The 17,801-nt window shown below is 45.5% G+C and overlaps 2 protein-coding genes across 2 annotated transcripts in view; one reads left to right on the forward strand and one right to left on the reverse strand.

Moving 5' to 3' along the window:
• LOC136429004 (farnesyl pyrophosphate synthase-like) overlaps window positions 1–17,801 on the forward strand; it is a 53,095-nt gene that overhangs the window by 27,209 nt on the left and 8,085 nt on the right. The gene's annotated exons all lie outside the window — the stretch shown is intronic.
• LOC136429003 (uncharacterized) lies at window positions 4,333–9,294 on the reverse strand. The gene is made up of 5 exons (XM_066418880.1): window positions 9,028–9,294; window positions 7,771–8,160; window positions 6,991–7,194; window positions 6,299–6,535; window positions 4,333–6,022 (listed from the first exon to the last, which is right to left on the reverse strand). The coding sequence occupies exons 1-5, from the start codon at window positions 9,127–9,129 to the stop codon at window positions 4,961–4,963; spliced, it is 1,995 nt and encodes a 664-aa protein (XP_066274977.1). The 5' UTR covers window positions 9,130–9,294; the 3' UTR covers window positions 4,333–4,960.

Here is a 17,801-nt window from a genome sequence, read left to right on the forward strand (position 1 = left end):
TACCGATCTTTGAACATTGAATACATACTCATTAGAAATTTCAAGCCATGTGAAATAGTTTACTAAGTATTCATTCCTTGAGTATATACAGTGACAATTGATCATGCCAGCACTGTCCTAAGCGACAGTTTTCTCCTTGCTGGAAAATTAAATCGGCCGTGATATTTGTAAGTTGGCTAAAGGTGAACATCAGCATGCATAGATTATGTAAATGTACAAGTCATTTGCTTAATACATTTACAAAATTGTTAAAATGGAAATAGGATAAAGGTTTGGCCTACAGAACTTTCACATACAGTATACAATGCAGTTAATTCATTTGCATGATAAGTTTACGAAATGTTAAAATGGAAGTCCGACGGGAGGTTTTAAGGCCTATAGGACTTTTACATGTGATTTGGGAAGAGAAGATCAATTATGATACATAATGTTCATATGCTTTTCTAGCAGGGTCTTTGATGGATCTGTAGACCTCACTAAATCCAGGTAGCCTGTTGGTCTCGCACTGCTGCCCCCTGGTGAAGTGGTCGATCACCTTCTGCCTGTCCTGCTGCTGGCTGTACAGCCTGGCCAGGTAGTAGTGAACACGTGGCACATAGTCATCACACTCTGGTGCCAGCCTGAGGAAGTGCTCCCACTGTCTGATAGCTTCTGTCTCAGACACTTTCATAGACAGTAGGGCTGTGTAGCACAATGTCTCCAAATGGTCCTGTTTGTACATAAGGGAACTGGCCATGGTGGACAGGGCTTTGGCTAGGGAAGACAGGTTTGTTGTTGGGAGGTCACTCCGCTTGAAAAGTTTTGACATCATTGTTTGGTTTGGCTGAGGGCTTGCCATCCATATGGCCTCACCCAGATAGCAGTAGATGTGGTGTAGGTGTTGGTACAGCCAGTCTCCCGGTCCGTGCTGTAGGATGGCAGCAACCACCTGCTGCAGGGTCTGCACCCGGCTGTCTCCACATGGCAGCTGTAGAGCTGTCAGCAGCAGACAGGTGCTGTCAGTGGGGTCGACTTGCAGTTGGGAGGTCACTAGCTGTTTCAGCTGGGCTTTATTGAGGTTCAGCAATGACTGTCCATACAGTACCTTACTTGTGAAACTTGGTGTTACCATGTCACGCTGCATGAACCCCAGTACCAAGGCCTTCACTCCCCCCAGATCTGTGTACCCACTGTTCGTCAGGATTTTTGCTCCTTCCTCCCAGGACCTGTAGGCCTTGATCTCATGTTGTGCTGTTGGAGAGTCCTTGTGTTTCTGTAGCGGGGCTCTGAGCCGCTTGAGTGGCCCCTCCTCCAGCTCTTCAGCTGAAGAGATGGACACTGCCGCTACAGACGACACGTCTTCAGGTAGGCCCGAGTCTCCTGTTGTCTCGCTGGATGGTACCAACTGAAAATAGTAAAATATCTTCAATGCCATACCCATGCCATGTTCCTAGTCATGTGATGGCGAGAGAGAGCTTTAACTAGAGGGTGGGGAGTCAAATATGTCGGTGCCTACCATTTCCCCTGATTTTTCCCCAACCCACACCGACAGTGACAGCCTTATGCCTGTTACTACTTCTTGTCTCCAACATCCCCAGGAACTACAGACTCTGTACTCTTTTCCTTTTCCCATCTGCTTTTATGTCTCTACCCTCATTTGGATACCCCTAGCAAAGTTACTTACTAGTACTGTAGTCCATCTGATTGGCTAGCCCAAAAATGTTAGTAAATATGTTAAAAAAGTACGCAAGTAAAGCTCAGTCTCAGCATACCTGTTTCTCCAGCCTCCCTGCCCACTCCCATCTCTCCTTCTCCTCCTCCATCCTTGCTGCCTCCTCCTCCTGTCCCTCCTCCTCAGCAAACCACCACCCCTCCATCCCCACTTGGATGGGTCCGGTCCAGCCGATCCTCTGCAGCTCATCCTCCAGCAGCAGCTGCAGACAGGTGCGGTCGCTCCCCCGGTCGATCCTCTCGTTTAAGCTGCGCATCACCCAGTAGCCAGCCTGGGGGAAGAGAAAAGGGAAATATTAAGACTGATAGCAGTGTTTGAACACTTAATGTGGGCATATTGTTTGTGTTCTATAAAGAGGAACTAATATTAATAGATATTTATATACCTTTTTCTATTTCTATAATGCTTCCACCACACAGATGTCAGATTCTTGCAAGTGTCCCCCCCCCTAAAAAGTTCGGGCCAGAAGGTTTTTACTAAGGTCAGTAGGGTAACTGGAAATGCAACGTTTTTCCTAGGCCTTACTTCTCCTTTGATGAAAATAACCTGTTTCTTTCATTATTAAAGTTTCATATTTGTTGTGTCTTACCAGTGTTAGAAACTTGACTTGCACGAGAAGCGACCCTCCTTCTATCTGCTCTACTTGGATATGTCGCTCTCTCTCCACTGCCCTACGGATGGCTTCGTCCGTTTGTTGCTTGTTACTCATGTAGAAAGCTACCAATGTCGTAAGTCCCGTAGCGACACCTGCAGCCAGACCTGCTCCCAACAATACTGTAGGGGACTCTGCAACCTTGATAGGGGCAAGATGGTCTTATGATTTATTTAAGGGTTGTTGACTTAGAATTTAGAGCCTAAAGGTGCAAGGTTTAAATCCTTATATCAAGCCCCAATGTTGTGCACTCGGGAAAGGTTTGTTATATCTTAAGGCAGTTTACAGGTCATGCAAAACAAACAAACAAACAAAGAAACAAACAAACAAACCTTGCTGGCTGCGAATGCAGCTGCAGCAGATGCTCCAGCCACAAGGCCTCCAGCTGCGAGGGCCGGGCTCTGGATCCGGATGGTCGCTCCACCAAAAGCACCGACAGACATCTGCAGAGCTGGCGGCTGCCCAACGTTTACAGCTGCTGGGCCTGCAGGTGGGACGTCGTGGTGTACGTGTCCAGTTGGCTGGGGAGCCACGGGGAAGCCCTGATATGGATGTGCAGCTGCTGGAGCGCCATAGCCCTGCTGACCAGGTTGGTACAGCATTGGAGCAGCCTGCTGTGGGACCTGTGGTATCTGCTGAGGGACTGGGTAATTTTGTCCTGGAACCTGGGGCACTGGTTGCCCTGACAGTCCATGGTGATGGTTACCATGAAGCACAGGCTGAAGCCAAAGTTAAAGTTTATTGCACAACAGTTGTGATAGGTACAATGTAAGGCAAAGCATTGTTTAAGATTTTGTGCTAATTACATTAATCTATTTCAATCTACACATAGACTCTAGGCTATACAATATTGATTGAAGGCACAATGCCTTAAATCTCCATGCAAAAAGTGTTGTATGTTTACTATACAGCTGCATGATTTATATGTAGATAATATTAAATACACTTAAGTCATTATTTTATGGTTTCATTTCTGCATGGAGATTTAAGGTATTGGCTAGATATACATGACTTTGTACAGAAACTGTGTCAGGACATGAAATTTCAAACATCTCCCTATTTGTCTTGGGTAATGTTGCACTAGCCTTGCACTTGATCATGTGCATTTAATTCAGTGATTTCTCTGTTTTAAGTAGGACAAAAATGCCCCCCTCCCCACCTGTCCAGGCTGCAGGTCTCCTTGTTCCATCTCAGCATCAGGTGGGGGATGTTGACCTTGGTCACCTGTTCCCGGTTGCCTTGGTGTCCCTTCAGCCATTTTGTGAAAAAGGTTTACCAGATACCTCACAAGATTACTCAATGTTTGAAGCAAAACCTTCAGCTGCGCTGCAAGAACTACAGTGGCTGAGTTTGTACCTTAACCTGCAAAGTTGTTGATTGCACTTTGCCCCACATGCGGGACATGGGAGTTAATGTTTAACTTGAAACCATTGAAAGTTCAGCTGCTTGTAACTAGGCAGTACTAATACTACCAAATATACTAATCAATGTAAGAGGCTACTAATTCATAGGGAGGTATTGTGTTCGGTCTGTCTGTGTTTTTCTATATTGTCCCCTTCACTGTGACATGAAGTGATCAATGGATGCATGTAATGTTTATCAAAACCTTATTTGCATGATTAATGAACTACAATTAAAGAAGACACTCTAGAAATTCTAAATATTTCAAGGAGGTATGATGAGATCTTCAAACTTTTATTTGTTCTTATTTTATGTAAGATTTGTAAAATTGTAGATGCAGAAATTTTTGTGATGACCTCTTCACTGTGAACTTAAAACCATTGGAAACATTTTTGTTCTTTCTTCTGCCCACCTGCCCGGCCATGTCTAAGCGCTACATGTATGTACTATACATAGTGCAGTGTTATGATATATTGGAGGCACCTGTTATGGTGAAGACGCACAAATACTAACAAGACAATTAAACACAGAACCAATCTTTGAACATTGAATACATAGTCATTAAGAATTTCAAGCCAAGTGAAATCCTTTATTCATTCCTTGGGAACATACAGTCACAGTGTAGATCAGGGACAGTCGGTCATGCCAGTACAGGTTTTGTAAACCTAAAGATTTCAAATTAGATAATTGAAGAAAGGAAAGACATATTTGTAAATATATGTGACTCTATCAGGTTGAAGAAGAGACGGAGTACGTCTCAAAAGCTCACCAAGTAGCAAACATTTTTGGTGAATGTTGAACTTGAACTGACTTACATCATGTTCAAGTTCAACATTCACCAAAAATGTTTGCTACTTGGTGAGCTTTTGAGACATACTCTGTCTCTTCTTCAACCTGATAGAGTCACATATATTTACAAATATGTCTTTCCTTTCTTCAACCTGATAAAGTCTAAGTTACATGTATGTTAAAGGGCATCCAATATCAGCAATGCTGCCTGAGCCGACCACGGCCTCAAGCTTGTTGCAATTTTAATAAAATCAAATAGAATACAATAAACATTTTTGTTGTGGGTAATTGTTTGCAAAAAGTCATTTGCATAATGAAATGTTCAAATGGAAGTCTGATGAAGGTTAGGCCTATAGTATAGGACTTTCACACGTACAATATGCAATTTGGAAAGAGAAGACCATCAATTATGATACATAATGTTCATATGCCTTTCTAGCAGGATCTTTGATGGATTTGTGGACTTCACTAAACACAGGTAGCCTGTTGTTCTCAGTCTGCTGTGCCCTGGTGAAGTGGTCGATCACCTTCTGCCTGTCCTGCTGCTGGCTGTACAGGGTGGCCAGGTAGTAGTGAGCACGTGGCACATAGTCATCACACTCTGGTGCCAGGTTGAGGAAGTGCTCCAACTGTCTGATGGCTTCTGTCTCAGACACTTCCTTAGACAGTACGGCTGTGGCGTACACAGTCTCCAAATAGTCCTGTTTGTACATAAGGGAACTGGCCATGGCGGACAGGGCTTTGGCTAGAGCAGACAGGTTACTTGTTGGTAGGTCACTCCCCTGGGAAAGTTTTGACACCATTGTTGGCTTTGGCTGAGGGCTTGCCGCCCATATGGACCACCCCAGGTAGCAGTAGATGTTGTGCAGGTGTTGGTACAGCCAGTCTCCCGGTCCGTGCTGTAGGATGGCAGCAACCACCTGCTGCAGGGTCTGCACCCGGCTGTCTCCATGTGGCAGCTGTAGGGCTGTCAGCAGCAGGCAGGTGCTGTCCGTGGGGTCAACTTGCAGTTGGGAGGTCACTAGCTGTTTCAGTTGAGCTTTACTTAGGTTCAACCATGACTGTTGATACAGCACTGTACTTGTGAAACTTGGTGCCACCATGTCACGCTGCATGAAGCCCAGTACCAAGGCCTTCACTCCGCACAGATCTGTGTACCCACTGTTTGTCAGGATTTTTGCTCCTTCCTCCCAGGACCTGTAGGCCTTGATGTAACGTTGTGCTGTTGGAGAGTCCTTGTGCTTCTGTAGCCTGGCTCTGCTCGGCTTGAGCGGGCCCTTTTCCACCTCTCCAGCTGAAGAGATGGACATGGCTGCTACAGAGTCCTGGTGCTTCTGTAGCCTGGGTCTTTTCCGTGTAAGTGGCCCCTCTTCCACCTCTCCAGCTGAAGCAGTTGTCATGGCTGCTACAGACGACACATCTTCAGGCAGGCCTGAGTCTCCCTCTGTAGTCTCGCTAGGTGGTACGGACTGTAAATACGTAGTAAAATATTTTTAATGCCACATCCATATACCATGCACCCAGACATATGATGGAGAGAGAGAGGAGTGTGGAAAAAAACCCATTCCAGTATCAGGGTGCAAGGCATAGAGCTTTAACTAGAGAGTGAGGAGTCAAATACCATTTCCCCACCCCTATCATCGAAGTTCATCAGAAAATTTTGTATTTAGGTGTCACAGAGGCTTGAAGCAAATTGTCAGTTAGTAAGCATGCAAAAAATATGCAGATAAATCCTCTGAGCATACCTGTTTCCCCAGCCTCCCTGCCCACTCCCATGTCTCCTCCTCCTCCTCCATCCCTGCTGCCTCCTCTTCCTCCTCCTGTCCCTCCTCCTCAGCAAACCACCACCCCTCCATCCCCACTTGGATGGGTCCGGTCCAGCCGATCCTCTGCAGCTCATCCTCCAGCAGCAGCTGCAGACAGGTGCGGTCGCTCCCCCGGTCGATCCTCTCGTTTAAGGAGCGCATCACCCAGTAGCCAGCCTGGGGGAAGAGAGAAGGGAAACACTAAGACTAATAGTTATAGAAGTATCTCCAGATACGCAACCCTAGCAAAATGAATAGGGATTTTAAAAATAATTCAAGGGAATCAATGAGTTAGTGAGCTTTAAACTGGGAAAATTCCTCAAAATCCATCCTCAGGAAAGCCAGATCAAAAAGCCCTATTCATTCTGGTCGGGATATACTTGAACCTGACGTCACCTATTGTGGCAGTTGATCAATTCAATCATCAGGCCAGTAGCCGTCAGTACGGTGCGAGTTACAAATGGCGGGAGAGCCCTGTACTATGACAGTCTTATGTAAAAGAAGCGAGAACTTGACTTTGATGGATATTTAGCAAAATCTTGTAGACTTTTCAATTTTAAGTTTAGCCTTCCTTTAATGACAATTTTTCTTTTTTCTTCAAAGATAAAAGTTTCATATTTGCTGTGTCTTACCAGTGTTAGAAACTTGACCCGCACAAGAAGCGACCCTCCCTCTATGTTCTCCACTTGGACATGCCGCTCTCTCTCCACCACCCTCCGAACTGCCCCCTCTGTTTGTTGCTTGTTGCTCATGTAGAAAGCTACCAGGGTTGTAACTCCTGTAGCCACCCCTGCAGCCAGACCTGCTCCCACCACTCCTGCAGCAGACTCTGAAACCTGGATAGGGGCAAGGTCGTCTTGCGGTTAGGATTGCTGAGTCTAAAGGTTCTGGGTTCAAATCCCATGCAGGCCCGCCCGAATGTTGTGCACTTGGGAAAGGTACTTAACATGGCTTTCCTTACTTCACTCAGTGCCTAGCTTCAGTTGGCTGTCCAAGTTTCCCTCCCTAAACTGTTAACCCAGCAAAGCCTTGAACCAATTAGTTGGAGCAGTGACACATTGATGCTGTTTTCTGCCACGGCAATTATCTAGTGGTCATACTCTATCTTTAGATAGGACACAAGAAACCTCCTTGGATAAACCCCTGTACCCACTTGTCATTGTTAGAAGACATCTCCAATTGCTGTGGACTGTGCTGCACTGATGCCATTTCCTGTCATGGTAATCAGTTCTGCTCCACATTTAGATTGAGCAAGAAGTCATCTGTGTGCTAAGACTGGAGACTGAGGGCAGGGGGTTAAATGACAACTTTTCACCTGTCCCCTGGGTGGTCATCTTGGGCAGGTGTGAGGTACAAAACTTGTGTGTTATGCCTAAAGGCGGTTAACAGGTCATGCAAACAAACAAACAAACCTTGCTGGCTGCGAATGCAGCTGCAGCAGATGCTCCGGCCACGAGGCCTCCTGCTGCGAGGGCCGGGCTCTGGATCCGGATGGTCGCTCCACCAAAAGCACCTACAGACATCTGCAGCGCTGGCGGCTGCCCAACGTCTGCAGCTGCTGGGCTTGCGGGTGGGACGTTGTGGTGCACCTGCCCAGCTGGTTGGGGAGCCACGGGGAAGCCCTGATACGGATGTGCAGCTGCTGGAGCGCTGTAGCCCTGCTGACCGGGGTGGTACAGCATAGGAACTGCCTGCTGAGGAAGCAGTTGCATCTGTTGTGGGACCTGCAGCTGGTAGCCTTGTTCAGGGTCAGGTGCTAGTTGTCCTGCCTGTCCATGGTGATGGTCCCCATGCTGCACAGGCTGAAGCCATAGTTTATTGCACAACAATTGTAGTAGGTATAGATTATACTATGTTGTAAGGTAAACTAGTTACATTAAGGTCTCATTCATTTTTTGCCCCATAGGCTAACATATTATAATACGTGTTTTACATGGGCGCATTCGTAATGAAGATATAGAAAATGTGCCAATGTTATTCATTCCTTGATGAGAACATTTAGCCTAGATCATGTTAAAAAATTGCCAACATTTTCACTACACACAATCTCTTTTTATAGCAATTACAAACTGCACTTAGCTACACCCCCAAAATAGGCACTTTCCGGCTGTAAGTGCATGACCGAATCACGCACGATGCCCGGCGGTGTACGTCCGACCTCGCGCGCGGCTGACAAACTTTGCCTGCTTATTTCTTTAGATACATACAAGCTTTCATCAGTTTGACGCTTGAGATCAGTTGGGCTAGCTAAAAGGGAATTTCCCACCGATATAAACACACATTCATGCAGCCGTTAATTTTTTGGCCACGGATTCTTTTAGGGTATCCACTCGGAGTAATACAGGAATGAGACCTTAATGTAGTACAGTCTGCACAGGTTCTAGGCTGTACAACATTGATAGAAGACACTATGACTTGTTGTATGTCTACTGTATAGCTACATGATTCATATATAGATAAAAATGCTTAACCCGTTATCTTAATCACGGTTTCTTTTTTTGCATGGAGGAATATATACTCCATGTATATATTGGCCTAGATATACATGACATAAGTACATGAAATGTCTCTCTACTTTGCTTGGGTAATGTTGCACTGGCCTTGTACTTGATTATGTGCATTATTTCAATTCTATCTCCATAAGTAGGACAAACTGCCCCCCTCCCCACCTGTCCAGGCTGCAGGTCTCCTTGTGCCTCCATCTCAGCACCAGGTGGCGGCAGGTGACCTTGATCACCTGTTCCCGGTTGCCTTGGTGTCCTGTCAGCCATCTTCGTGAAAAAGGTTCACCAGATACCTCACAAGATAACTTGCTGTTTGAAGGAAAACCTTTAGCTGTGCTGTAAGAACTACAGTATAATAACTGGCTGAGTTTGCACCTTGACCTGCAAAGTTGTTGATCACACTTTGCCCCACATACGGGACATGGTAGTTAATGTTTAACTCAAAAACCCTTCAGAAATTTCAGGTGCTTGTAACTAGGCAGTACTATAGACTAATCAATGGAAGGGGCTACTAATTCACTGGGAGGTATCAATTTTGGTATGAATAAGATGTAACGGGGGTTGCCCTACCTTAGGACGCGCCCTAACTTAGGACGGATTTTTTAGTGATCTTGTTATGCATAAGTACGCCGTGTTTGTGTCCACTGACTATGCTCATAAGGAAGATAAATAAACCAAGTCCATGCACATAATTTTTATTTGCATTCAAAACATATGTGTACATATTCATTTCTTGTTTTGTCGAGAATGGTATTTTGACAATAATGATGGCAACGCTGAGTAGAGGGTCACTGCGTAGCTAGACGGCCCGACACCTAAATATACGACCTGTGCCAAGCAGATATACAACTATCATACACATAAGAAATATAACTTCATAAAACACAAAAAAATTGGGTCTTTAAGTGTTTGTTGAGAAGAAAACCGACCAAAGAAAACAACGTAAACATCGCTGCCGTCTGGCAACGTTGTTTTCCCGCCATTTTTTGGAGCCGCGATGGTGACGGACGGCGATTCAACGCACAGCTTTGTTACGCTCTAACATGTGATTGGTACCGTCTATGAAAAGGAAACTGAATACAGATATGGCGAAGATATTTCCCAATAAGTAGACGGAGTATTGTTGATGTAAGCGGTGTTGTTTTTTCGTAATGATTTTGTAAGTCGGGTCGCATGCAAGACGTACGTCGGGCCGCGCGCAAAGTGCGTAGTAGCCTATTTCCCGCCAAAACATGAGCTAGGATGCGCTAGATATAGCCCTTCTCACATGACGTTAGAAGTGCACACAGTCAAAATTTTCCGGTCAAAAGAAAGCTAGAATATAGCAGACTTCAAGCCTTATTTACATTTCCCTAACTTCATCACCAACTTCCGAAGAGAGCAAAATTACCAAAGCGTACTAAGTTAGGCACACTATCTGGCGTAGCACTAAATCAGAAGGTACATTCGTGAAAATGTCTCACAGCGTTTGCCGCTTGTAACTCGGAGCGTGAAGGGCCCATGAACAATATGAATACATTTCTTGTCCATGTATGTTCTTTAGATGAATGTGTTCAAAATTCATTCATTAAAACATGACCATTCTCTGGCAACCAGCAATGGAGCGCCGTGAGTTCGAGCGCGTAAAAAAACGTCCTATGTTTGGGCGACTCCCGTTATGTGTTTTCGCAGTTATGTATTTCCCATACGTTAGTCACGTTCACTGTAGAGTGACAGAAAGTGATCAATAGATTCATGTAGTGTTAATTAGAACCTTATTTGCATGATCATTGAACTATAATTAAAGAAGACATTCTAGAAATTCTAAATGTTTCATGGATGTAGGAGATCTTCAAACTTTTATTTGTTCTTATTTTATCTAAGACTTGTAATATTGTAAGATGCAGAAATTTTTGTGATGACCTTTCACTGTGAACTTAAAACCACCATGAACATTTTTGTTCTGTCTCTAATCTGCCCGCCTACCCGGCCATAATTATACATTGCACAGTGTTTATGATGTGTTGGAGGCATCTGTTACGGTGCAGACGCACAAATACTAACAAGACAATTGAACACAGAACCCATCTTCAAACATTGAATACATATTCATGAAGAATTTCAAGCCAAGTGAAATCCTTTATTCATTCCTTGAGTACATGCCAGCACTGTTTTCTCCTTGCTGCGAAATTAAATCGGCCGTGATATTTGTAAGTTGGCTAAAGGTGAACATCAACATGCATAGATTATGTAAAATACAACTCATTTGTCTAATACATTTACAAAATGTCAAAATGGAAGTAGGAAAAAGGTTAGGCCTACAGGACTTTGACACGTACAATATACAATGTGGTTATGTATAATGTGCAAGTCATTTGCATGATAAGTTTACGAAATGTTAACATGGAAGTCCGACGGGAGGTTTTAAGGCCTATAGGACTTATACACATCTGATTTGGGTAGAGAAGATCAATTAAGATACATAATGTTCATATGCCTTTCTAGCAGGATCTTTGATGGATCTGTAGACCTCACTAAACCCAGGTAGCCTGTTGGTCTCGCACTGCTGCCCCCTGGTGAAGTGGTGAATCACCTTCTGCCTGTCCTGCTGCTGGTTGTACAGCCTGGCCAGGTAGTAGTGAACACGTGGCACATAGTCATCACACTCTGGTGCCAGGCTGAGGAAGTGCTCCCACTGTCTGATGGCTTCTGTCTCAGACACTTTCATAGACAGCAGGGCTGTGTAGCACATTGTCTCCAAATGGTCCTGTTTGTACATAAGGGAACTGGCCATGGTGGACAGGGCTTTGGCTAGGGAAGACAGGTTTGTTGTTGGGAGGTCACTCCGCTTGAAAAGTTTTGACATCATTGTTTGCTTTGGCTGAGGGCTTGCCATCCATATGGCCTCACCCAGATAGCAGTAGATGTGGTGTAGGTGTTGGTATAGCCAGTCTCCCGGTCCGTGCTGTAGGATGGCAGCAACCACCTGCTGCAGGGTCTGCACCCGGCTGTCTCCTTCTGGCAGCTGTAGGGCTGTCAGCAGCAGACAGGTGCTGTCAGTGGGGTCAACTTGCAGTTGGGAGGTCACTAGCTGTTTCAGCTGGGCTTTACTCAGGTTCAACAATGACTGTCCATACAGTACTTTACTTGTGAAACTTGGTGTTACCATGTCACGCTGCATGAATCCCAGTACCAAGGCCTTCACTCCCCCCAGATCTGTGTACCCACTGTTTGTCAGGATTTTTGCTCCTTCCTCCCATGACCTGTAGGCCGTAATGCCACGTTGTGCTGTTGGAGAGTCCTTGTGTTTCTGTAGCCTGGCTCTCCGCTGCTTGAGCGGCCCCTCTTCCACCTCTCCAGCTGAAGAGATGGACATGGCCGCTACAGACGACACATCTTCAGGGAGGCCCGAGTCTCCTGTTGTCTCGCTGGGCGGTACAGACTGGAAATAGTAAAATATCTTCAATGCCACACCTACCATACGTCCAGACACTTGATGGAGAGAGAGAGCTTTAACTAGAGGGTGGGGAGTCAAATATGTCGGTGCCTACCATTTCCCCTGATTTTTCCCCAACCCACACTGACAGTGACAGCCTTATGCCTGTCACTACTTCTTGTCTCCAACATCCCCAGGAACTACAGACTCTGTACTCTTTTCCTTTTCCCATCTGCTTTTATGTCTCTACCCTCATTTGGATACCCCTAGCAAAGTTACTTACTAGTACTGTAGTCCATCTGATTGGCTAGCCCAAAAATGTTAGTAAATATGTTAAGAAAGTACGCAAGTAAAGCTCAGTGTCAGCATACCTGTTTCTCCAGCCTCCCTGCCCACTCCCATCTCTCCTCTTCCTCCTCCATCCCTGCTGCCTCCTCCTCCTGTCCCTCCTCCTCAGCAAACCACCACCCCTCCATCCCCACTTGGATGGGTCCGGTCCAGCCGATCCTCTGCAGCTCATCCTCCAGCAGCAGCTGCAGACAGGTGCGGTCGCTCCCCCGGTCGATCCTCTCGTTTAAGGAGCGCATCACCCAGTAGCCAGCCTGGGGGAAGAGTGGAGGGAAAACAAGTGAGAACTTGACTTTGAGGGATATTTAACAAAGTATTGTAGACTTTTCAATTTTAAGTTTAGCCTTCCATTGATGACAATTTTCCTATTTTCTCTAAAAGTTTCACATATTTGCGGTTTCTTACCAGTGTTAAAAACTTGACTCGCACGAGAAGCGACCCTCCCTCTATCTGCTCTACTTGGATATGCCGCCCTCTCTCCACCGCCCTGCGGATGGCCTCCTCCGTTTGTTGCTTGTTGCTCATGTAGAAAGCTACCAGAGTTGTAACTCCTGTAGCCACACCTGCAGCCAGACCTGCTCCCACCACTACTGCAGGGGACTCTGAAACCTAAAGGTGGCAAGGTTGTTAGGGTTGTTGATGTAGGATCTAAAGGTTCTGGGTTCAAATCCCTAGCAGGCTCCAATGTTGTGCACTACTTTACATGGCTTTGCACACTTAGGTGAAAATAAGTACCTAACTTCGATTAGGGCTGTCCCTTAGATAGGACTTTAAATGGAGGAACTTGTTAGAGGAGAGCAACATCTGCACAGAGCCCAAGGCGACTGCTTTTCACTTATGTTCCCTCGGTGGTCGTCTTGCCATTTTTGGGCAGGATTGACATACTTAACAAAACTGCTGTTTTATGCCTAAAGGCAGTTTAGAGGTTATGCAAAAGAAACAAACAAACCTTGCTGGTTGCAAATGCAGCTGCAGTAGAGGCTCCAGCTACGAGTCCTCCAACAAGGCTCTGGCTCTGGATCCTGATGGTCCCTCTGCCGAAGATACCCCCTACTTGGGCTACAGATCCAGACATCTGCAGTGCTGGCGGCGGCCCAATGTTTGTGGCTGCTTGGTCTGCGGGTGGGACGTTCTGGTGCACCTGCCCAGCTGGTTGGGGAGCCACAGGGAAGCCCTGGTACGGTTGTGCAGCTGGTGGAGGGCCGTGATCTGCCTGTCCATGTATAGGAGCAGGCTGCTGTGGGACCTGGTAGACTTGTCCTTGAGCCTGTAGTGCTAGTTGGCCCATCTGTCTATGGTGATGGTCCCCATGCTGCACAGGCTGCAAAGCCTTGTATAAGGCATTTAATAATGTATACAGTTTACACATAGATTCTAAGCTATACAATATTTATAGAAGGCATAATAAGGTGTATGTCTATTGCACAGCTACATGATTTATATATACTATTAGATAGAATTGATATGCTTAAAGTTTAGTTTAAGTTTAAGTAAGTCATTTTAGGGTTTCTTTTTGTATGGAGGTATAAATGTATTGGCCTATAGATATACATGTTCGGAAATTGTGTCGTGACATAGCATTAAGTACATGAAACATTCTCTACTTGTTCTGGGTAATGTTGCACTCGCCTGGTACTTGTACTACTTGATCAGGTGCATTATTTTAGCACTTTGATCTTTGATTTATAAGTAGAACAAAACTGCCCCCCTCCCCACCTGTCCAGGCTGCAGGTCTCCTTGTGCCTCCATCTCAGCGCCAGGTGGCGGCAGGTGACCCTGATCACCTGTTCCTGGTTGCCTTGGTGTTCCGTCAGCCATTTTTGTGGAAACGGTTTACCAGATACCTGACAAGATCACTGAGTTTGTACCTTGACCTGCAAAGTTGTTGATAGCACTTTGCCCCACATACGGGACATGGTAGTTAATGTTTAACTTGAAACCCTTCAGAAAGTTCAGGTGCTTGTAATTAGGCAGGTGTATAATCAATGAAAGGTCTATAATCAATGAAAGAGGCTGCTTATTCATGGGGAGGTATTGTGTTTGGTCTGTATGTCTGTAAATTTTGCAGTTATATATTTTCTATATTGTCCCCTTCACTGTGACATGAAGTGATCAATGTTTATCAAAACCTTATTTGCATAATCATTGAACTGTGTTTACCAAACTTCCTAGTACAAACTTTCTGTCAAAGATGGCGACCAAGCGTGTAGTTGGCGGGCAAGTTCGAACAGGACTACTCTGTGATACGTCATTTCCGGTTCCTAGCATATCGGGAAGTTTGGTCACGCGGCGGGTATCACTTTTCAGTGGCGGGCGTTCAAAACGTGTATATTATGGGGAACCGCGTCTTTATTTCGTAAACACACTGGGTTTTTTAATAATGATACTATAGGTAAATGCAACAAGCAAATGTCGCCTTGGAGTGGCTTGTGCTCTTTAAAGAAGACATAATGATTATAGAAATTCTAGATATTTCATGGATGTATGAGATCTTCAAACTTTTATTTGTTCTTATTTTATCTAAGACTTGTAATATTGTAAGATGCAGAAATTTTTGTGATGACCTTTCACTGTGAACTTAAAACCACCATGAACATTTTTGTTCTGTCTCTAATCTGCCCGCCTACCCGGCCATGTCTAAGCGCTACATGTACGTACTATACATAGTGCAGTGTTATGATATATTGGAGGCACCTGTTATGGTGAAGACGCACAAATACCAACAAGGCACAATTGAACACACACCCGATCTTTCAACATTGAATACATCCGAGTATTAAGAATTTCAAGCCAAGTGAAATCCTTTATTCATTCCTTGGGTGCATACTGTTGGATCGGTTACAGTTGATCATGCCAGCACTGTCCTAAGCGACAGTTTTCTCCTTGCTGGAAAATTAAATCGGCTGTGATATTTGTAAGTTGGCTAAAGGCGAACATCATCATGCATAGATTAGATTATGTAAATGTGCCAGTCAGTTGCATAACATGTTGAAATAAAAGTAGGATACAGGTTTGGCCTACAGGACTTTGACACATACAATATACAATTTGGTTATGTATAATTTGCAAGTCATTTGCATGATAAGTTTACGAAATGTTAAAATGAAAGTCCGACGGGAGGTTTTAAGGCCTATAGGACTTATACACATCTGATTTGGGTAGAGAAGATCAATTAAGATACATATTGTTCATATGCCTTTCTAGCAGGATCTTTGATGGATCTGGGGACTTCAGGAAACCCAGGTAGCCTGTTGGCCTCCCTGTGCTGCCCCCTGGTGAAGTGGTAATTCACCTTCTGCCTGTCCTGCTGCTGGTTGTACAGGGTGACCAGGTAGTAGTGAGCACGTGGCACATAGCGATCACACTCTGGTGCCAGGCTGAGGAAGTGCTCCCACTGTCTGATGGCTTCTGTCTCAGACACTTCCTTAGACAGTACGCATGTGAAGTACACAGTGTTCAAATGGTCCTGTTTGTACATAAGGGAGCTAGCCATGGCAGACAAGGATTTGGCTAGAGCAGACAGGTTACTTGTTGGTAGGTCACTCCCCTGGGAAAGTTTTGACACCATTGTTGGCTTTGGCTGAGGGCTTGCCATCCATATGGCCCACCCCAGGTAGTAGTAGATGTGGTGCAGGTATTGGTACAGCCAGTCTCCCGGTCCGTGCTGTAGGATGGCAGCAACCACCTGCTGCAGGGTCTGCACCCGGCTGTCTCCATGTGGCAGCTGTAGGGCTGTCAGCAGCAGACAGGTGCTGTCTGTGGGGTCGGCTTGTAGCTGGGAGGTCACTTGCTGTTTCAGTTGAGCTTTATCTAGGTTCAACCATGACTGGTCATACAGTACTGTACTTGTGTCACCTGGTGGTACCATGTCATGCTGCATGAATCCCAGTACCAAGGCCTTTACTCCCCCCAGGTCTGTGTATCCACTGCTGGTCATGATTTCTGCTCCTTCCTCCCAGGACCTGAAGGCCTTGATGCAACGTTGTGCTGTTGGTGAGTCCTTGTGTTTCTGTAGCGCGGCTCTCCGCTGCTTGAGTGGTCCCTCTTCCACCTCTCCAGCTGAAGCTATGGACATGGCAGCTACAGACGACACGTCTTCAGGCAGACCTGAGTCTCCCTCTGTAGTCTCGCTATGTGGTACCGTCTGTAAACAGAAAATATCTTCAATGCCCTTCCCATGCATTGAGACATGTGATGGAGAGATAGGAGTGTGGAAAATCCCCATCCTGGTACCAGGGTGCAAGGCAATGCTTTCATAGAGCTTTAAGCAGAGGGTGCATGGGGAGTCAAATATGTCAGTGCCTACCATTTCTAAAGCCACCACCCCCTCCCCTCCTTATTTTCCCTGACCCACAGTAACACCCTTACCTCTATTAGTAGTTTTCTCCAACATCCCCTACCACTACAGGCTTTGCACTCTTTTCCTTTTCTTGTCTGCTTTTATATCTCTAGCCTCATTTGCATACCCTACATACTAGTAGTCCATCTGATTGGCTAGTCCCAACATGTCAGTAAATATGCAAAAAATATGCAATCAAAGCCTCTGAGCATACCTGTTTCTCCATCCTCCCTGCCCACTCCCATCTCTCCTCCTGCTCCATCCCTGCTGCCTTTTCCTCCTCCTCCTCCTCCTCCTCAGCAAACCACCATCCCTCCATCCCCGCTTGGATGGGTCCGGTCCAGCCAATCCTCTGCAGCTCATCCTCCAGCAGCAGCTGCAGACAGGTGCGGTCGCTCCCCCGGTCGATCCTCTCGTTTAAGGAGCGCATCACCCAGTAGCCAGCCTGGGGTCACAGGGAAAATAAAGCGTCCAGTGGTTGACCCACAAAAAAGGCAGTTTTTTTAGGGTTGGTCACGTAACAGGATACATAACATTTTTTTACTAGGCCTTACTGCTCCTTTCATGAATCTTTCCTAAGTTTGAATGTATACATTTTTCTCCAAACTATTAATCTATTGGTTCCATTCCAATGAAGTATTTGCACCGTCTAGCTATTTTTTGTGGGTCCGTGGTTTCCTGACATACACTTACTCGCAAACTGCTATGATTAGTTTGCCATTTCTGGTTGCCTTGTTGGAATACTGATTTCAACCATGAATTTCTTAACTTGTGTATAATTACAGTGAAACAGTCACTACTAGTACATGTATGTGATCATGTTACAATAGATTATTG

This window comes from Branchiostoma lanceolatum, chromosome 2 (assembly GCF_035083965.1).
Source record: "Branchiostoma lanceolatum isolate klBraLanc5 chromosome 2, klBraLanc5.hap2, whole genome shotgun sequence".
Classification (NCBI taxonomy): domain Eukaryota; kingdom Metazoa; phylum Chordata; class Leptocardii; order Amphioxiformes; family Branchiostomatidae; genus Branchiostoma; species Branchiostoma lanceolatum.